Source organism: Phalacrocorax carbo, chromosome 1, assembly GCF_963921805.1.
Source record: "Phalacrocorax carbo chromosome 1, bPhaCar2.1, whole genome shotgun sequence".
NCBI classification, from domain to species: Eukaryota; Metazoa; Chordata; class Aves; order Suliformes; family Phalacrocoracidae; genus Phalacrocorax; species Phalacrocorax carbo.
This window is the reverse complement of record NC_087513.1, coordinates 38094275-38117496: the sequence shown is the minus strand read 5'-3', so window position 1 is coordinate 38117496 and position 23222 is coordinate 38094275. Positions and strand designations below refer to the sequence as shown.

General features: G+C 37.3%; 1 protein-coding gene across 1 annotated transcript in view; it reads right to left on the bottom strand.

Annotated features, from left to right (window-relative positions):
• LEMD3 (LEM domain containing 3) overlaps positions 1 to 23222 on the bottom strand; it is a 53568-nt gene that overhangs the window by 11961 nt on the left and 18385 nt on the right. The window contains exons 2-9 of the mRNA XM_064448791.1: positions 18525 to 18562; positions 15646 to 15712; positions 8662 to 8729; positions 6682 to 6761; positions 6451 to 6599; positions 4564 to 4665; positions 3465 to 3567; positions 3054 to 3232 (exon numbers count right to left, since the gene is read on the bottom strand). Of these exons, the coding sequence (XP_064304861.1) occupies positions 3054 to 3232; positions 3465 to 3567; positions 4564 to 4665; positions 6451 to 6599; positions 6682 to 6761; positions 8662 to 8729; positions 15646 to 15712; positions 18525 to 18562 (786 nt within the window). The remainder of the gene's footprint in view (positions 1 to 3053; positions 3233 to 3464; positions 3568 to 4563; positions 4666 to 6450; positions 6600 to 6681; positions 6762 to 8661; positions 8730 to 15645; positions 15713 to 18524; positions 18563 to 23222) is intronic.

Below are 23222 nucleotides of genomic sequence, written 5' to 3'. Positions count from 1 at the left end.
GTGTTTGAAAAACAATCATGACAGTATTAGAGATGGAACAGTGTCATGGTTTTAGCTGGGATAGAGTTAATTTTCTTCACTCTAGCTGGCATAGTGCTGTGCTTTGAACTTAGCACGGAAAAAAAACTGTTGAGATAACACACAGATGTTTTGGGCTGTTGCTGGGTAGTGCTTGTACTAGTCAAGGACATTTCTAGCTTCCCATGCTCTGCTGGGTGCACAAGAAGCTGGGAGGGGAGGGGGCACAGCCAAGAGAGCGGATTCAAACTGACCAAAGGGATATTCCATATCATGTAACGTCATGCCCAGTATGTTACCTGGGAGGGGCTGGCCGGGGGAGGGAGGGGGCAATCGCGGCTCGGGGATGGGCAGCGTCGGTCGGCGGGTGGTGAGCAGTTGTATCGTTCGTGTTTCTGTGTTTTTTTTCCCATTCCCTTCCTTTTCCATTTTATTGTATTAACATTATTGTCATTATTATCATAATGATTATTATTATTATTACTTTATTGTAATCATTAAACTGTGCTTATCTCAACCCACAAGTTCTTTTGCTCATCTGATTCTCTTCCCCATCCCACAGGGGTGGGGGGGAGTGAGCGAGCAGCTGCGTGGTGTTCAGTTGCCAGCTGAGGCTGAACCACAACAGATACACCTATTGATGAAACCCACCATTTCTGCACTGCACCTAAAGCACTTGCACACCCCTAATGGACAATGTCCTAGAAAGAAAAGGCTCTGCAACTCTTGTACTAAAGTTACTATTCACATCTTACTAAAATTTTCAGAAACCGAAATCATGTAATACAGTTGTCAGAGCAGAATGCCATGTTAATACTGCTGCAAGACTGACTGCAGAACCTCAAGACTACAGTAGCATTCACAATGTATTTTTTAAAGCAGCCACCCTCATTTCCAATGAATGATTTAAAATGAGAAATGTAATGCGAAGACCAGCATAACTGAAAAGTAGAGAATGATATCCCAAGATAACATTTTGCATAGACAAGAAATGAATCCCAAGACTACAGAGACCCTAATTAGGTAACATGCCAAGTATCTACAAGTGTCTAAAAGTGTTTGGCTTTTCAAGTTGACAGAATCGTTCATTTTTGCTTCAACCTTAGAGAAAAGCAAAATTTAAGACCCGAGGGCTGAAAGCATACGCAGAACTTATAAAAACATGCAAATGGCCTGGGACAAAACCAGAATGTTAGCAGTACTTTAACTCAGGCAATCAATCAAGTTTGCTACAGCATAAGTGTTCCAGGCCATAAAGAAGCGCTTTCTGTCTGTGTTTGAAAAGGAAATAATCACATTGGAAGAAGCTACTTTAAACTGTACCCTCTTTTACATGAAAAAATAAAACCATTGTTTCTTACAAATAAAAATGTGTATCAGTAAAAATCAAAAGAAGGAAGCCTATTAGTACTTGCACTAGTTAAATTAAGACCAAAATTGGCGTACTCCAGAAGAATATAGATGAGAGTGCAGTTGCTTGCCAGTGGGAATTATTTTGTTTAAGTGGGACTACGAAGAGCAGAAAGCCTTTTTTAACTAGGCTTTTTCCAGCATCTAGTTCAATGCCATAGAAGTAATGCTAGATACAACCTTGATGACATCCAATTTAAAAAGTTGAACTAAAAACTGGAGAAGCAACCACTCCCTCCAACCTTGCCATCAAAATAAGCCAATGAGTTTATAAATTAGCATTCTGCAAAGCATTTATTTTAGTCCCACTGGAGAGTTAATACAGCATTACAGAGAACATAAGGAAGACAGACTCTTTTAAAGAGTCATAACATTTAAACAATGGGCAATTAAGATTTCACTTTACACATTTACCTTCACACTCAGACATTGATAGAAATGACCAGTCTTTTATTGCAACCCAGGACTCAAGTCTTATAGCTTCAGTTTTTTGTTAACCAAAAAAAACCCGACCCCAGAAACTGAAACTTAACATGAAGAAAGGCAGAAATAAAAAGAACTAGGAAGAATGACCAATGCAGACAGACAACTGCAAACCCACTGGATTCTGGCCACTTGTCCCCATGATAAAGCTGAAGAGTGACAGGCCACTGCAAAAACCAATGTGTGACAGCCTCCTCTGTTAAAGCAAATGCTTTGCAGCACCACAGAACTTGAAATAAAAATGCAGTGTGGAAAAACATCTATGACAGAAAGGAAGCACTACTAGGAGATGCTCAAAATCCATGTTCTGCTGACTGAGGAGTCCTGTGCCCCAGCAGTTTGCCTTTCAGAATAAACAAACCTCTCTTCTTCCAAACTCTGTCTTTAGGTACCTAACTGATAACAGTAGGAAACCCCAGTCTACAAGCTCTGATTTACCTGCTGTCAGATATAACCAATTACGTTACTTCCAGTAAGTATAAGGCATGACAGAATTTGACCAACTAAAGAGTATTTTTTTTAAATTCATGAAAAGGAACAAGCAACTAATTTTGTCCACATGCCCTCTGCTCTATTGCTGCAGTAGCTGTAACAGAAAAGCCCATTTTACTTGAAAACAAGGCAGACACTGAATGCACATAGAAAGTAAGTCTATTGAACAACAAGATAATAGAGAAATAGCACTGACAGTTCACACAACAATACTTAAAGGTATGAAAGAATCACAGAATGGTAGGGGTTGGAAGGAACCTCCGGAGATCATCTCACCCAACCCCACTACATGAGCAGGCATGAGCATGAGCAGGGGGCACAGGAACGCATCCAGGTGGGTTTTGAATGTCTCCAGGGAAGGAGACTCCACAACCTCCCTGGGCAGCCTGTTCCACTGCTCTGGCACCCTCAAACATGAGAAGAAAATACTGGAAGTGGAACTTCCTGTGTTCTAACTTGAGCCCGTTGCCCCTTGTCCTGTTGTTGGGCACCACTGAAGAGAGTCCAGACCCATCCTCTTGACACACACCCTTCCGTAAGTACTGATAATAACGGAAAGTCTTTCATGTTCAAGTAACAAAGTACCAGTTAGAAGTTAGATGTGGAAATTAAAACAATTATATTTGCAAAATATAACTAAACTACAATACCTTGGCCTTGCCACACTTTCGATGGTATTACTAAAATTTTGTCACATGCTGCAGAAGGTTGCATCCATTTCCAAACCAAGAACTCGGCACCACCTATTCTTCGTGTCTCTGTGCGAACTCTAGATTCATTTGCTGCAAGAAAGTCAACTGCTCTATTCCAGACTTTCTTCATTTTCCTCCTTAAAAATTGAAGCAAGAATTACGAAGTTAACATTATAACAACCTGCATAGCTTACATCCAGCATGTAAGAGAAATCCAATGGTTTTCCCCTCCCACCTGTGCCAAGAAGAATCTCAAAAATACTATGCTATACAACCTACTGAAATTAACTCAGTTAATTGACCAATTTACTTTTACTATATTTCCTTATGTGTAAGTAAGGAAAATCAGTACGTCTAGTGAGAACATACCTGTCCTGAGGTGGTATTAGAGAATCATGCACGTGTAAAATAGGCATGTAAGGCTGCAAGTCTTTATTTTCAGAACATGCCTCGCTGTGACTTCTTAGAACATCTGAGGACACCATAAGAAAAACTGGTAACTATGTAGTTCATGCAAACATTAAGAAAAATATCAATTCTGGCAAAGAGCAGCTACTCTGAAGGCCACCTTAACTACTGGAATTGGGAGGGGTTTTGGCAACTTGAAGGATTTTTCCTCCTAACCGTGCTGAAGGCAAATCAAGAAAACTAACCACACACAGTGCCTTCAAGTAGCCCACATAACTTTGGAATAAAGGAAGAAGTTCTTGCAGTTGCTTTGGATTGGTGCTTTTAACCATTAGCAAAGACAGGCACCTTTGAAAATAAAGTGCTTTCCCTCCACCCCAACAAAACTGGATTAAAAAAAAGGTAGGAATATAGTAACCATCTCTGTATTTGTAACGATTGCCATAGGTGAAAAAAAGACAATTTAAGTAGAAATGCAGCCCAAAATAGAGCTTAAAAACTTCAAACAAACTACTGAAAACATTGTGGCTTCAAATAGAAAGGCAGAATTTCAGAACTCAATTATGCATCCTATCTTAGTAACACAATTTCTGCTCAAAATGACTAAAAGCTGATTTTTCTATGAAAAACCATTAAGGATGGAGTTGAGAGATAACACACATTTTAGGGGTGGACATTTTAGCTAAAGATAGCTGAAAAAACAGATACAGAAAGCAATGTGTCACCATACTTCTAGTCAAACAAACATCCCATTTATATTTGTTTTCAATAGTAAGATAAAATACCACCAAGTCAATGGGAATTTGTTATAGCCATGTTGGTGTAATTTACAAATTACAATCTCGATACATAAAGCTTTGACTGGGTTTAAAGGATGATGGTTTGGGGGGGAGGGGGGGTGAAGTGAGTGCAAGAGCATGAACTATACATTTGACCAAGGACTCTAACAGCATATTGACTGATAACCAAACAGGTAGAAAACAACTGAATTAATGCCAGTACTTTGAAAGCTTATACAGAGCTGATACACACGTATCAGATGTGACTCAAGAAGGCATACCTATGATTTTTACCACCATATCATACATCTGCCTCGTTTCTTCTTCCTCTTTTGCCCAACGGTATTTCATGTAGTGCAAGACTCCCCAAACCATTGCTATACCTGCATTAAGACGTATAATATCTTTAAACAGTATTAGAACATTGTTTATTTAACAAATTTCACAGCACGTATTTCAGAAGTTGGTTGAACTAGCTAACATATTGAAGTACTTTAAATTTCAAAACTAGTTAAATACACTGTACTCGTCAGTACTTTATATTTTATTAACTCAGCAACACAAATTCTTAAACTTTGAAGACCAGTTACCCTTAGAAAAATCTCTTCATCGTTTTAACAGCCTGGTATCCCATGACTGTGGTTTGAAATTTTACCCATTTGTGAAGAAAAACAGTAAAACAACTATATTGGAGAAATTCAAAAGTCATGAACTGGCAATACAGAACATGTTAAGATTTAAAAGTGCACAATATTCACTAATTCATAGACAGGTCACATGCCTTAAATACACTAGTCAAAACTAATTAACTTGGACTGCTTCAGTTCAGCTACAGATTTGTATTTCTTCCAAAAAAGTACTGCATGCTCTTTTTCTATTTCTTTAAAGATTATTCCCAAAAAGGACCATCTAGTTAGGAAGGCCAGCAGCATAAGCTGAAAATAAAAATCTTACTCCTTCTTCTATCTCAGGCTAAGGGCACCACTACACCCATGATCTCTTTACAATTAAAAAAACCACACCAAAAACAACCCCACATACACAAATTATAGGTACATAGTTTGTTTCATGTACCAGTGATCACAAGGCAATGTTAACCAATGTATCGAAGAGACTGAGGAACACCATTTTAGGCCAAAACAGGTGTTAGTTAATGACAACACATCTAACATTTATACAATGGTTTATTTTTGAAAAGGTGCTTCGTATTAACCTTAATTACAGGTGAGAAAGTTGAGACACAGAACAATTTGCTCAGCATGACTGACGAGACCAGTGGTTGATGTGGATATCGAGTTTCATCTCCGCATCCCAGTTCAACCCTCATATGGACTATTATCAGAAAGTCAAAGGCAATCTGGGACGGTTTGCCTTTGACTTTTTTGGTTCATCAAAAGGTTAGTGAAGGGAGTCTCAAGACTTCTGCTCATAAGCATGACATTGTTAAGATATTGGAATAAACAATTTATTAAATATTCAATAGATGCATGAGATGAACTTTGTACCTTCAATATTTGATCCAGCCATATGGAAAGGAGTGAAATGTCTGCACTCAGCTGCACCATATTTTTATGCTGCATTGTTTCTAGTATGGTTCAGAATTAAATAAACTTGAAAGAATTTGAAACTTAACTAGAGAACTATCAAAGACTAAACAAATTAGTCTTACTGAAGGATTAGGTACATTTTTACAACAGTCTTAGAGGTAAGACCTTTTGGTGACAACCACGTTGGGCATCCAACTTTTCCTGAAAATAGGAAAATCATCTTTTCTGTAGTTATGTTTCCAAAGTTCCTGGAACAACAGTGAAGTCTCCTCAGAATTAAGGCTATTGCGTTTTTACTGAGCATTTTGCTTTCTCAGGTAAGTTCAACCTGGAATTTTTGAAAGCCACAAGGAATTATTTTGGCAGGGAAAAAGACAGAGTTCCCAAAGAATGCATACACTCAACTGACTAGAGTAGCAGATGATAGCAACCAATGTGAAAATATGGTGGTGCAACAGAAGTGCAAAGCAAACCAGATTGTAATTAAGATACTGATAGGAACTACAAGTTTTATGGTTGAATAAAAACCTCTCTCTAAATACGCTGTCTACTTTTCCCTGTGCACTTACATAATGCAAGTTATAATTTAAAAAAAAAAACACCACTTTTTTGTTAACTTACCCAAAAGCAATATTGATAATCTGTGGGTTACATTAACAAACGCACGGCGAAAACGACACCTGAAAGACATCTTTGGACTTGTTGATTCCAGGTACTTCACATCTGTCACATTAGTGACATCCATCTCATTAGGGTCATTGCTGAGACACCTATCAAAAAAAGATACATTTTTTAATGAAAAAGGATACATTCTGTAAGAAGAAATTAAATTAAGAAATAAAGACCACTTACTTTATGCCAACATCTTCCCCACTATTCAAGATCCATTCTAATGCTGTGTTAAGTACACTTTCATATTCTGGATCTAAATTCTGTCAAAAGACAAATATTAATGAGTAATTTCATAAACAACCAGAAAGTTATCATGCCACAATAAAATTCAGATACTTCACAGATTAGTATCCAAACTATATGGTTTTGTTGATTCTTCAGATTTTGCATAAGCATTCACTACACAAAGTAAATCTATACATGCTATGAGCAGCTATCAGACTTACTAGGCATTCCTCAAATTAAGGACTGTTTGTGAAGTCAGCCACATTCACTGTTTTATTAACTATTCTAACCTACAGCAAGAAAAAGTTATTCAGCCACTAGATGGTGCTCACTGAAAATCTACTCAAGAGTAAAACTCAGATACAAATTCAGCTGAAAATGGGTCCTATAAAAACAGTTCAGGTTTGGATTTTTTTAAAAAAAAGAAGCTTGAATAAAATCATTTTTAACTGATATATTGCAAAGAGTCCAGTGTCTGTAGTTCAAGAACTGATATTACTATACAAAAATTTACTTTTTTAAATTAGTTGGTATCAACTATCGTAAGAAGAACATTCATGGCTATCTGAGCTAAGGCTGTCTCCATAGTTCACCTTGCATGTTCTTCTGCAGAAAAAGAGAAGCAAAAATGGAAGTTACTATTGCATTTGAAATTATACTGTCCAAAAACATTTATCTCCATCTTTCCTTTCAACCTTACATAATGCAACTGGCCTCGAACTGAAGGGTAAGCGCTTAAGAAAAAACAGTAACTGTTTTATTTTCACTTTTGAGAGTAAAATAGTAAAGTTTTATTGCTCAACACTGAAATTCTGCAAATAATTTGTATTTATACTCCCAAAATGAGGGACTATATGGTTAAATGAGACATTGTACAAAGTGACAAATTTCCATATGAAATTTGAGATTCTCAGAGCAAAAACAGTTGTTAGGATAACAGCTCTCATCCTTTCAGTACAATAGATAGGTAAGACCATCAGTTATCTAGCATTGACTTAATTTTTTCCAATGTATTCCCACAATGCACTGGTTTTAACAGATATAGAATATCATTACCAAACCTTAAACATGCATTAGCAGCTTCTTCACGATGCTCTTAACATTGCCCCTTTTTGTCTACTATGCAGAAGTTTGCCCAAATGTAGAATTTCTATACATTTGTATATTAAAAGTCACATCAGCTTAACTCCCTCTCATCCAATCAAAGAAATCTTATACTCTCAGCCTTTTAAAAGCTTCAAGTAGTTTTCCACTGAAGGGTACACCAACATGGGCTAAAATAAACCCTACAGCTGTCAAGACCAGGCAAGAGTCATCTTTTATTTGGGGAGTGAGGCAGGGGAATGACAGCAGAGAGTGGGATTTCATAATACTGCACACCTATCAAATTAACAAAAAGGCCTTTTTTGACCATTTTTATTTAAAGCATCAATGAATGGTGTCTCCATACAGCTGCTGCCTGTCAGGCCCGCTGCACAGATCCACACATCAACCTCTCCTCACAAAGAAAGGAAGACAGTATCCTTTTCTACTAAGCCTCAAAACATGGTATACTGATTTCTGGAGAAGCTTATAGAGATTCTAATTTCATAAATTTGTAATTTTTGTGTTGGCCAGCTATCTCCATCAAATCAAATTATGCTGGTGTTTTAACTACAGGGAAAAATACATGTGTGACATTGAAGTACTATCATCTACACTTTCATCACAATTAAGCCAGTTTCTTTCACCTTCCCTCTTCCTCAAAACCTTGCTACACCCCCAAATAAAAATTGTAAGTAGCACATGTTAAAGACATCAATTCCAAACATTTCCAAATAACATTCAATACCAAGTCAAACTTTAGTCAATACACTAGAGATGAAACCAGGCCTCACAAATTGTAACTTACACAAATATTACATACAACCAATGAAAAATACCTCGTTTGCTTACTTTTAAATATGCAGCTGCCTCCTGGACGGTAAGATTTCTTTGAATAGAGCTGCCACATTCATGTTCCCCTGGTAAAATTAAACTTTTGTTTATTTTGATCTACTTATTACTGCATTATATAAAATAAAATCACCTAAGCACAAGCTTACTGTTAACACAATCTAAACAAGCAGCAGTTGCTCAATTATTCTCACAAGTTCCACTAAAATATGGAAAAATCTCTGGAGAAATTCCTCTTTCAAAAAGAATTTCAAAACCTGAAGATTAATCACAGCTAACTGTATGTACAAATCACATCAATACAACTTCATGTACTGCTAAGCATATTTCAGTATTTACACTGAAAGTAGAACAAAAGGTAGTATGAAGAACTATTAAAAGGACATTACCTTAAAACAGTTGCTGTACCCTGTCTCAACTTCTTCCAAATAATTTCCATTTTCTCTGAAACATGTATTATCTTTTCTACAGACCACGTTAGTTCCAGTTGTAACATATCCATAGCAGTATTTCAAGCACTATGAAGTTACTACATTTTAGATTGGTCCAGCTTATCACAGTAACCCATGACCCTCCTGAACATGCACAAAATCCACCAGTCTCAGGCTGTATTGGGTTTTACCATCCTCTTAATTCTTTTGGGAAGTATGCAGAAGTAGTCAGAAAATAAGTTATTATATGCACAGTCAGTCCTCAGAGCCACGTGCCATCATCTTCCTGATTTTCTTTGCTAAACTGAAGACACTCAATTCATGCAAAAAATATGTAGTGGCAGTCATACCAACAAAAAGTCATACAGAAAAGGTCTAACACCAGTTTTATCTATCACTAGGCCATCACTTCTGAAGAACTGTCAGGGAGTGGCAAATCACTTGATCCTGACCTTTCTAAAAAAAAATAAAATCTTAGCATCTATAACTAACTTTGCTGTGCTAAAATAATAAAGTAGGAAGCAACAAATCCAATCTTTCACTGGCTCAGGGTTACGCCTGCCTTACCTTCCTCAATCTGTGACAAGCTGTATTATTCCCAAAGCCATAGCAAGGCTAGGAAAGTTTAAGAAACTCATGCATATACAAAATATAAACCTCTGCTTTTACTCTTATTAAGTATTTAAAGTTGGAATTACTCCACACTGGAATACCCTTTAAATGGAGCAACTTCAAGTATTAATTCCCTACACAAAACGAGAACAACTAAGGCAATCTGAGCAAAAATTAGAAAACACTAGCAAGTTATGGAGAAGCATCTTAATGTCTCATTCACACTAGGGAGTTTCAAAGAAATAAGTGTTTCTATGAAGCAAAAGTCCTTCTCAGACTGCTAAAGCAAAGTTTTGTTCAATACACTTCAACAGATTTAAGTGAATTTGGCCTTGCAAGCACATTGGCGTAACAGGGATGCCCTTCTCTTAAGGGTGGGTTACAGAGAAATAGCATGTGAGCACTCCTAAAAACAGTGTTCCTATCTGGCTTACAAGTGCTGCTGGAACCAAGCCTGCATGCGTGTATTTTCAATCAAGCACTGAGCAGAAAAGACACTACTTTAAAAGTTGTTTCACTTGATAATTAACATGGAGTGTCTTAGACATTCAAAGTGCCTGAGTCTACCATAATAGCAAAACTACAGAGATCAGTAGTGAAAATTGACACCACCTTTATCAAAAAACACTCTGAATTTAGAAGTCAGCACCAGAATCGGAGTTATGGGCTATTCTTGTATGCAATTTAGGCAGACATTCTTTTTGTGCAGCATAAACTCTACATCCGAAAAATTTACATCTGTAAATTTTTAAGAATTGAGCAAGTGATTTCATTTTTCAAGATTAGCAGACTTGGGATAACTATGTATCATACAGTCTCTGGTGTAAACACGTCGTTTTGAATCTAGAACTGATGCAATAAATACAAAAAACCAAAATGTATTTCTGTAGAAGGCATATGTACAATCTCAACCAGGTTTAAGTTGTATGACACGAGCAAGTCTGTTAGGTACTCAGCCATTTAAGCTTTTTTGTTGTTCAGTAAGACCTGAAGGCTTCTGGGGGTCTTTCTAATACCAAAAAAAGCATGGGAGTCATAAATTGACCGAACAAAACAGCTTATGAGAGCAGGGGATTGAGACCCTTCTGCTTAGAAGCTTTTGTTTGTCTGTTTTTCAGTTTTTAATTATCAAGATAAGCAGGAAAGTCCATTTACGAAACAAAGAATAGAGGAGGCGAGGTTAACACACAGAAAAGAAAAGAAAGCAAAGCACACAAGCAGGAGACCAGATTGTGAAAAATGAATTCTTAAAAACAAGTTTCAGGATTCATTTTGGGTTTTCAATCTTACAAGAACACAGTATTACATCTTCCAGGAGGACAAAAACTCCCTTAGATGGGGGACTACTGGATTGCTTTAGTAGTTTTAAATTCTGATCTTATTTGCCTTCTTCCAGGAATTACGTTTGTGCAGTATGCAGCCAACATGCTGACTTCATAGCTTCTGGTCTCATCCTCAAAAAAACAGCAGACAGCTTCCTCAGTGTCCTGCTTCTGAAGTTTTCTTCAGACTATATTCCCTCTGAACAAGTTTAACAGTTGAAAACACCTTTGCTGCCTAAGCTTTGACAGTGTTCAAGGCCCATCAGTTCAAATTACCCTCGTGCAACGATTGGGGGGGCGGGGGGGCAAGGGGGAAATAATCACTTCTGTCTTGCCTCCCACTCTAGAAATGAGTAGGCTAGTTGTAGCTACAGTTTCAGCCCTGTACAAAAAGCTGTTGGAGATGCAGTTTCTCATTCCAACCCATCTATTGCTGAGAAACATTTAACAGCTTTATTCTGAGCAACTCATGAATTTGAAAGCCTGCAGAAAGTAAGGCAATTCACAAGTCAGACAACCTTCTGTTTTACTGCAAACAGCAGGATATTCCTATATGCCATTTCAGTCACCGCTTCAGCTAATAGTTCTGCGAATGAAGGCTTACTTTGAATAACTTTGGTGCAATCATTAACCACTTGGCTTGGAAACCCACTTTCCATAGTCTGAGCCAAAAATGTTTCCCAACTGTTCCATTTGAGGCCCTATATCCAGGAATAAAACTGAAGCAGAGGCAAAAGAAACTTTACACAGGTCTGCTGCAAGATACCTCTGAGCTCTCTAAAGACTGGCCCTTCGTTAAGGCGTCTATTGTGAGCTTACGGCAAGGATGGATCTTTGTGCTCAAACTTCTCCTGAGCACAGATCGCTTCAATGTCAAGTGCAGAGAACCACTCTACTTGCCTTTGCAGGGAGGCAAGAAGTAACACATCCCAGCAAGGACCACAAAATTACCTTTTAGCTTATGTTAGTGTACGTGGGCAAGCCACATAAGGAGTTGAGTTCTTCCCTTAGAAATACTAACAAAAAGCAACTAAAACCTCTGTTCTAAAGAAACACATAGGTCTGTTCTCACAATTGCTTTCAACAGAAAATATATCAGATCTGCTTTTCCATGCAAGCTAGGATATTTGAAACTGACTTTCATTTAGGCGTTTAGCTTGATTTATGAGCTGCAGCTTGTAAAGTTAACAGAAATATTCAAAATTTTAAAATATTTGCTTTACAATGTGTATCATTCTGTTAAAGTACCATGACCAAACCCCAGTGGAAATCTAATACTTTAAGGAACACATGGATTTAGCACAAATCTCTAGCTTATAACTTGATGTGATACGGTCAACCAATAAAAAAGGCAAATAAAACATTTTTTAGCAGGTCTCATGCTTACAGGTTACCTGCAGCAGGACACTAAAGTGAGTAGCTGAAGAAAAGCAGAAACGGAAGTGTTGTGAGAGCAAGTAAGAATGCCTGACCTCCCAAAGGCAAATTCAACAGTTTAATAACACTGTGGAAAACCAGACCTTGCTAAATAGTCTTTAAATCACTGGCTGGAAACATCACAATATCAATTACCTGAAGAACTAAAGATTAAGGAGAATGACAGAACAGAGCATCAGTGACAGCAATCAGATACAGCAGTGACACTTGAAATTAATATTAAGTAATATGTAGTGTATTGCCAGGATTTTCTTCCAGCCATAGATTTATCAGTAAGCCTTATTACATAAGGAAGTCTAATTCACCCTGGCATGTCAAGGACCTGTGCTGTCCATTAGCTTAGAAGGAAATGGTCTAAATCTGATAGATCACCACTCTGCAGAGAATGCCAAGCAAAAGAAGCAGCGTTTAACTCAATACTTTATGTACAAGAAAGTAGGGTCATACCCACACGTAGCTGACTGACTCTTGTGGATATAGTGGATAGGTTTATTGATTTTGCAAGCCTGACAAAATGGATGCAATCTATTAAAGTCTCTCCACAAAAGACCAAGGCATCCAGTAATTAACATATACCTGAAGAAAGTCTAATTCAAATAAAGCACATATTTTGGCTTAGGAAAAAGCGTTCAGCACTGGAACACATACTGTCTATAAAAAGTTGGTGCTTTGAAGAAAGGCTGAACTATTAGACAAAAACAGGAATACAAACTTCAGCTCAGAACTGGACGAGTAGACACTGCTTCTCCCCCTAGTTTCTTTTGAGGTAGGCATTACTCACCATAGCTTTGGCTAATTCTGAGTAATTCTGAGAACAGTGATGCATTAAATGCAATCTGGTTTTATATAGGGTAATTATTTAATTTTCCATCATATCAGAGCACCACAGTACAGAACAGGCATCTACAGTTGGAACACAGTACATTAAGTCAAACAAAATTAACAAAACATTACCCTTTTTCTTCCTTCAAACAACTTTCAGTGTTTTACCTTCTAAAATAAAAGCCCCATCACTTCCTCTCCAATTGAAGTTGACAAGGCAAGAAACTAGCTCAGTAAAAATATGTCTAATAAAACAGAGGGCTAGAAACCAAATTCTGAAGTGACCCTTTTCATCATAGTCAAGATGTTGAATAAGGCTTAATAGAACAGAGTACTGAAAGTTTCCAGCCTGCCTTTTTAATATTAATAGTTATAACATGAACAAATGATTCATAGCCAAGTATGAAATGAGAAACTTTTCCAAGTGTGTGACAGAGACCTGAAAAGCACCACTTTTAGTAAAACTATATTCCTTTACTTCTCTCTCAAAGTGGTGCACTGTGTACAAGAACTACACAGGTAAACCCCACATCTCTCTAGCAGCTTTCTCTATTCTATGACTTTTAAACAGCTTCCAGATATTGTGCCAGGCCTACATCAATATGGTATTGAAAAATGGATGGCAAACTTCTTCCTCTCATACCTTAAGAAACTTGGCTTTGAGGATAACTTTTGGCTAAATACAGATTAATTAGGTCATTCTTCAGACGGGATGAAAGCTACCCAGCTGGGCAACCAGGTAACCTTGCAACACAGCTTCAGCCCCAGCTACTGAAGAAAACTCCCTTTCTCTCACAGGTGTAGAAATGAGGTGCCAAACCTTTTTACCCAGTCAAGTACATTGTTTACTGTATGGCCACCGGAGGGCCAGATGACACACTGAGGGAAGAGCAAGCTGTTGTATTTTCTTTTCAAAAGAGGGACCCAAGTATCATAACCCATTAATTCCACTTCACATAAGTCAGTGTTCTACCACACACAGCTGTGGGTCTCAAGACATTCCTACACACCACGGTTTGGCTACCCCACATGCAAAAGGAAAAAAAAATCTTTTGGCCCCAATGATTTATAACAAAATTATTTATTACCATCTACTAAGGATGAAATAGTTGTACACAGATAAAAATGTATCGAGGTGTAATTGACCTATGAAAGATCAACACTGCAAGGCAACAAAATGAAGACTAAAGCCACTATTATTTGCATGCACTCAGGTTAAACATCATTATTTGACTATTTTGGGTTAAAGAATAATGTAAACAAGAGAAATTTGTGGGATTTGGCCAAACAATTATTTTATTCACTGCAGATATTGTAAATGCTCTGGAAACAAAAAGCTTCTGCAGGAATACTACTCTTGCAATTTAAAGGTATTACAGAGCTGCTCAAATTTCTCAGAGATTTCCTATACATCCCTAACATAGTAAATTGTCAGCCTCATATCTGACACATTTTTTTCCGCATTTTTTTAATGTTTTAGAAATGTCTGTGGCACCTGATAATTGTGGAAAAAGCCATCTTGGTGGAACTTGCTGTTGCAAAACAAGTAGTTGGCACAAAGAACAGTAAGGCTTAAAAAACAAAACCGAAAGAACCACTGCCTCCTAAATACATTATGGATTAAATAAGTAAGGATGACAAATAAATGGCTTAACAGCCATGGAATAGATTCTGCTGTAACTCACACTCACCAGGTGCCAAAGTTATAAACATAGTCTTAATTTTACCATTTCCTAATTATGATGCGTAAATGTCTATGCAGTTTAAAGCTGTGTTAATTATGACTGTAGGCAAAAGCATTGTATTTTTTATTTTGAATATTCAATAATTAATCCTAAACATCTCTGCACATAAATGTATGCAGCACTTTTCATTACTATATAATTAGTATTGTTAAGTCAGACTATTTTGTCCAACAAGACAATCTTGTTCAACCACTACTGTTCACTGCATTAGTAACCATTTTCTGATCATTGTGAAATATCTTTTTTCAGACATTTTTCCACCATAGTGAAGTAACTACCTTTAAAAGAAATACATGTTCTTCTCCACATATAGCATATTTAAACCTTTTAATGAAATCAGATTAATAAAACAGTAAGACAGATCAAAAACCATACAGCAGCACAATATTCAAGAGCCTATCCCAATAACCAAAAATACTGCAACGAAAGGCATTACACTGGTGACGAAGGCAGTGTAAGTGAACTAGAAGTGGGATTTCTAGTTTCCCAAAATGGACCTCTGAATGGCTATCAGGGCCCCAGCATATACTGATTGCTGCAAATCACTATCTCAGCATAGACTTCTTTGTAGCTGTTGCCATAACACTCTTAGTCACAATATTTTTAAAGTGTTACCTGCTACTTGTGCCAATTTATCATGAAGTGCATATAAGCTGTTCATCATGAGACTTCTTTCATCTTCCTAGAATTAGAAAAACACATTAATTTTAAAACAAACATTGGTAGACATGCATGTTCTTCCATTTACCCCAAAAATCTTTATATACCATGCAAAAACAATTTGTGAAAAACTACAGCTTTCCACCTGAATGTGTAAAACCAATCAACAGTGATGCAAGCAATAGATTTTGAATCAAAGTATTCACAATATTGGTTTTTCAGATCTTGACTGAAACTAAACTAGACATCGACGGTTCTGCCTGTTAAAACTGACAGCTGAAAAGATTATTTTAATTCTTTTTAATTCTACTGAGAGAACAGTGCAATAACCCAAAACAAGTTTGGTGGGTTTTGTGAGGGTTTTCTGTTTGTTTATTGGTTTGGGGATTGGTTGGTGGTTGGTGGTTTTTTTTTGATAGCTACGACGTAAAGATAAAACTGTTTTGTTCTTAATAAATGTGCAATTACATTTCATAGAAGCCACACCAAAGTATCATCTGGCCACATTCCTGCATAGAATTCATAGCAAAGTAAGATTTTTCCTGTCTACCTTCAAACTACAGTAAGTTAATAAAAAAGGCAAAAGTTTTGGACTATACAATCTCATTCATACTTCCTGCACGTCACTAGTATAAAAAGGCTTAATTCCCCAAACCAGCGTGAATGATGTAATAATTGATACTTACAGGGGAGTTAAATTTATCAAGATATTGATTAGTTTCATTGAAATTTATCCAGAAACATTTTATATTAGAAGGAGTTATTTAAAATATAAAAATGAGGAACATGCAATCACATACACTGAGTACTAAAGGCCATTCTAGAACATAGGGGGTTTTTTGAGGTTGGCTCTAGCTCCTGGGGCAGAGTCAAATGGTTGAGATAAAACTAGAGCCTTTATTCAGAAAATATCAAAGGAAAGTAATTTTCCAGTTTGTGCATCTACTGATTATACTCCCATTGAAAAAACCTAATATATTTTAATTCCCTGATGTACCAGCACTGTCTGACATAATTTTAAAGTTTGAATGCTCCAATTTTTTCCCACAAGAAAACTGCTACCAAGAAGCAGACTACTTCCTTCATTGATCAAACATTGGACAAATGAATTCCCATAGATGATATCCACAATTACCGGCATCACCTCCCCCTACTCTGGTCCCACAAAACCATTGAGATTAAATTGATATCCCCAGGAAACTAACCAACATTATTAACCCATTTCCTGGCTGGAGAACACTGGGCATGGCAGAAGGGGAAAATCAGTCACCTACCACACACGCGCACACCCACACCCACCCCACACCGCAACAGCAGTACTCCAAATTCCATTTGCCAGTAGGTAAACCCATGACTTCACTAATAGCTACACTGAGATGGACATGTGAAACATTTGTGACCAAATTCTTTTTTGTAAATTAATGGTCGGGTCACAAAGGAAGGAACCGAACATCGTAACCCTGGCAGCTAACAATCAAGCATGGAATAGGATTACTATGGAACAGTACACAAGAAACACAGAACAAAGTAACATACAAAACAGCTGTCAAGTCCAGTGCACAAGACAGATTCTCTCTGCACTACTGAGGATTCTTTCAGAATTATCTTAGAATTAACTGCACAAAATTCAGTTTGTTCAAAAGATTCAGAAACATTTTCTATCCAAAAAAACTATCCAAGCCTACCTACTTAAAATACGCAGTTACTCACTTTTAGAGAGCTCAATCCTAGAGGGGAAAAAAACCCACCCAAAACCAAACAAACAAAAACCCACCACCCCACAAACCCAAAAAGACCACCACAACCCACCAACAAAATCCCACACACAGTTATCTTGCCATACTTGCTTATATATGCCTAAAAAAAGCAGATCACTATGTTTACAGTCCAGGCAGAAAGACTGAAGGTCAGAAAAAAGAACCATCAAAACGCATGCTGCAGAACTACAAATCTCTAACTATTGAATACCTTCAATGGTGACATCTCAAAAATGGTTATCCTGATATCCCAGTTGAAAGAGTGAATATAGGAACAAGTAACATAACAGAATCAAAGTAAGGAAGACAAACTTTTTAATCCATCTTCTGAGGGAGGCTAAACCTTGCTCTTCTGTGGCACTAAGTAAGATCCTGGAGTTCCAAGTCAATCATCTCTAAGGAGGCTTAGAGGGGATCTCATCATCATGTACCAGTACTTAAGGGGTAGCTACAAAGAAGATGGAGACTCCCCTTTTACAAGGAGTCACATGGAGAGGACAAGGTGGAATGGACACAAGTTGCTCTTGGGGAGATTCCGACTGGACACCAGAGGAAAATTTTTCACAATGAGGACAGTCAACCATTGGAATAATCTCCCCAGGGAAGTGGTTGACTCGGCCATGTTGGACACTTTCAAAAGTCGGCTGGACAGGGTGCTGGGCCATCTTGTCTAGACTGTGCTTTTCCCAGAAAGATTGGACTAGATGATCCCTGAGGTCCCTTCCAACCTGGGATTCTGTGATCTCTTACCAGCCATCCTTTCAAGGTTGAGAAGCCAAATGGTAACAATAAGAGACAAACTGATAATTTTAGTCTCATAACACAATTTTCCTCATAGCTCTACAACACAAATTATGTAACATTTTATATATAAAGCAACAAACATGCCACAGCCAAACCTTGTAATCCTAGTTACATTGCCCAAGATGAAAAACAAAAATTCAAACATTAGTGTTGCAAGAAGTGCATTCATCTCATGCAAAACATTCTGAAACTGCATCCTTCTGAACAGATCAATATTGGTTTTATACAATCATTTAATAGGCTAAAATCTCAATATTAAGTGGTTTTACTTACTCCTATTTTTTGTAGTCCTTCACTGAGGGGATTCTCAACTGTCAAAAAAAGAGAAAAAAATTAATTCTAGAGTCTGAAAATACTAAAAAAAGTATGCCAACACTGTAGCTTTATGACAACACTGTGATTTTTAGATTAAAACAAAGTAGTCCATAATATGACAAATAACAATTACGCAGCTAGTAATCTTTGACTTAACTCCGCATTTGATAACGGACTATACTAGCATTTAGGTTAAACCAGAGTCCTGTGTATCTGCAAGTTTCACAACTGTTTCCATGCAAACAAACTGTGCTTGCCATTTGCGAAACTCTTGCTTTAATGACTCCATTGCATTGAAATCTTAATTTTTAGGTTTTGCATTTTTAGTGTTTGTTTTAAAAAACTAAAGCTACTTTTTTACTAAGCAATAATCCATACAACACAAAGCTCATCAGCATTTTCTGTTCTGACAAGAGTAAGGGATGACACACTGAGAGCTCAGGTGAAAAGTGCAGTGTGACTAAATGACCACTCCTTCCTTTCTAAATAAAACAGTTTCCACAGCTCCTGAAAGCATAACTTTATCTATTATATTCCTCTTGGCTACAAAAATATATTCTTCAAGGAAGAGAAGTTTAAATTAGACAAGTAATTTCTGCCATGCTTCCACTTAAGACCAACCAGCTGGTAGCTGCAAAGTTACCACTGCATGAAGCAATTACCATTAAAGCATGTTGCCTTGCCTTTCTAAACCACAAATTCTCCCACAGTTTGAGCTTACACAGAAATTAGCAGTTCTACATGCTATTCAAACAGAAAATTAAGCTTCTACTGACCATAATTTGCCAAGCACAAGAACAAAAGAAAAAAGTGTCCTGGGAAACCTGACACAAAACTGAAGGTCTAGGTTGTAAATGTCATCATGTTGGTGTTGAAAGCACATGAAGAACAGGTAGTACTTGAAGGGGCAAACCACTCCATATACAGTTCTACAAAAAGTCGAGTTCTTCCAAAGGGGGAAAAAAAAAAAAGACATTACTCTCCACTACTTCTAGGTCTGATGCATTTGCATAAAGAATCTGGAAGAAATCTCAGCCTGGAAGAATTTTGTGCATTTTGAAATCCTGCAGTTCAACTTTCTATACGAAGGCATAGCAAAAGACAAGTCCCATCTTAAATAATGTCCAAAACACATAATTCCATTTACATGGTGTAATTACACCCATCCCAGGTATTGCAGCTGTTTACACAACATTTCTGCCTGCATCTGAAGGTAGTTCAGCAACAGCTTCTGATAGTGCTAACCAATTGCCCTTCTTATAAGGCACTCCCATGCATAAAAATATTCACAAAATATCAAGAGTTGCCTCCTCAGCAGCCAGCTGATTGACACTACCTTGACTCCTGAGCCATAAGCATGATTATTGATATGATCAGTTAACTTAGTTATAAATGGGAAAAATAAGAGAAATAAAGGTGGACACAATATATCAAATTCATGGCAATATTTCTCATTTAGGAGAAATGGAGGATACCTAAAAAAATAATTTTAATAACAAAAAACGATTTAGTTGTAAAAACAACGTAGTTTTTATTACCTGCACAAACTTCCATAGCACTGTTGGCAGCAGCCAGATGCTGACCCACTTCACTTTATTTTTGAAAGGCAAATTTGAAGTGGATATGATTACCATTTCCTTGCTCCTACATGCAATAATGGTAAGGAACATATTTCTACAATTACAACCAACAAATGATGTATGAAACGGGGGGAAATGAAAATGCTTTCTAGGTGAAGAAGCAAGCTTGACTCTCTGAAACTTTGCAAACAATGGTTTGTCTGTGCTTGAGATCAGAAGAAAATTAAGCATGCTACCTACCCAACAGCAAAAAACACTTCAGCTGCCTCCGACAGAGCAAAGGGGGTGGGGGGGAACTCAACACCCCTCTGCAAACCCCCTCCCCCACAAAAAAACTAAAAAAAGAAAAAAACACAAGCAAAAACAGCCCCACCCAAAAAACCCAACCTAAAAACCCCTAAAAATAAACAACCAAAACCAAACCAAACTGCAACACACACCCACAAAATCACATAAACACAGGGACTGGTTTTCACAGCCATCTGAATACTTGATACTGATATCAGATTAATTAAAACTGATAGAAGCAGAAAGTGTTCAAGCACTCTCGTAAACCAAGCCCTAAACCACTCATTATTTCATTCTATAGATGCAAATTCTCAGACATTGCCTACTAGATTATCAAGCTACCAACTTTACAAAGCTTCTATGTATTTCATTCATTATCTCAGCAGAACATCCCCAGTACACTAAACTTTTAATCTAAATAGCCTAAAATAGGATTAGAGAAACACAGCCAAGGCTCTAGATGACTGCCAACCTCCCAGTTTGATCGTTAGTTATCCAGACAGGATAATTATGTAATTATGGTCTCTTCCCAAGGTTAATCTTATTGAGCATACGTGAAATCTTGACTATATGGTTTTAGATTGGAGGGGGTAGGGAATGGGGGGAAAGAATGAGACACAACAGTGTGTAGATTTCAGTATACCTGTCAAACATCTATTTTAGCACTGATGCAAGCCATGAAACAAACACAAATGCAATACTTCCATGCCTGCAATGATGCAAACAGCTGCAATACTACATACACTAGGACAGTACAGCAATTAAGTGAAGGTAATGGTGGTGTTCTGTACAGGCTTTCCCAGCATCAGAATCCCAGCATAAAGTCAACCTCACATGTGAGCAACTTCATATTTGGATAAATTAAAGCACTGAATTTATGAGACAATCCAGGTGAGATGTCAATGTTTGCCTCTCCTTCCCAAAATATACAGTGGTCAAAGTGACAAAAAAAAAAAAAGAGACTCTCCTCCAAAATTATGCATCACAAAAATTTAACAGTACTTGTAATTCATTATTTTAACTCACACTGCAGGATTTCCATGAAATCCCCCTGAAGTTAGTGATTTTATGGCAAGTTAACCAATAAGTGAGATATGTTATATTTAAGCTATTAAAATAGTTTAGGATGCCTGATGCCTTAAGAGGCAAGTATGCTAAATGCAACCGCAGCAATTTATCAGCTGCGTACACAATTAACAACTGTCAATCAATCTGCATCTATTTACCACATAAACTTGATTAACTTGAGTTAATAAGGCCACTCCTTAACTACCTCAGTAATTTCTCTATTCTGAATCCACCCTTCTTTCTTTTGTCCAGGACCTAAGCTCTTGCCAAATCCTCCCACTCGCTCCAGCCACAGATGTAAAGTTTTCATCTGCTCCAACGTATCTAAGGTATTTCAACATATGACATCAACATTATTAGTTCAAAAGGCTTCTTGACAGTTCCTAAAAATATATAAGCATAGTTTTAAGAGTAACAAGTTCTTGTTCTACTAAGAATTAATTTAATAACTAATTATTAATAGAAGAGTTTATGTGCACACATTCTTCCAGGGCTCCTCCTCGAAAAGGGTTCAAGACCTCTACCATACAGCAAAAATTTCCAGCCTTGAAAAGAGTCTACCAAGCTCACGTTTTTATGAGCTTCTCATCTACTTACACTACAAAACTAAAAATTATAGAGATAGTTTCCTAAAACAGGCATCTCCCAACTGTTGTCCCAGGGGGTCTTCTCTCCAGGTTAGCCAACCGAGAGCCACAACCACTGTCCTTAAAAAAGGACGGATGCAGCAAACTACCTGGACATGGCAAATCTCATTATCCGTTAGAACTCCCCAGACAGCAACAAAACCATGAGAAACATGGTAGTTTTACCTGGCCACATGTAAATACTAGCTGCAGGATAAAAAAGCAACAGTATTTGTATTTTCAGGGAAGAAAAACCTCAACAACTTGACAAAGGGAACCACAGCAACTCCCTCAAAACACTGTAATAGCTAAACATTCTGCTTGAAATTTGGATACATTGGGAGATGAGCTTTACTCCTGGCAAGGCGTAATGATAGTAGGATTCTTTGGCCAGACATGGAAGGAAACAAAAAGTAAGCACACTAAGGGACACCATCCTCACATGAAACTTGATTTCAGAACAGGAAAGGATATGCTATTTAAATGTCATTTTTAAGAATTCATCTTATTTAAATGATAGTTAATCAAGAACAAGACAAGGCTGCGAAAGAAATCAAAGCATCATACAAATATTGTTCTGGTTAACTGAAAAAAAGACTACTGACGACCCTTAGAAGTAACTAATTTACACATATTACTGTTGGGACAAGCTGTAAATGGTGACTTACAGACGACTAGAATACCTCAGAATGGCAGAACTGGTTAATCTCAAATAACAAAAAATTACTAATACAAAGCTAAGGGTCACAGCACAGCTCCAAAGCATTCCAGTCAAAGCTGTCAATACAAATGCACTTACCAAGCCATCTCACAGAGATGCTCAATTTTAGGAATACAAGTGCAGTCAGTGTCAACATACAAGGTTAATTTTCACTAGAATACAGAAGCTTTCATCTTTAAAGTAACAATAAAACCACTCACTACCACCCATTTTTCTCTCTAATACGCTGGTAACAATTGCAGACAGACACAGTATTTACAAGCGTTTAGTTTTCTTCAGTAAGACCAACAGGGAGCACAAAGTGGGATTTCTCCCCTTTTTCAAAGCAGGGTTTAACTGACATGAAATTGCAGCCTAATTGCAGACATTCATG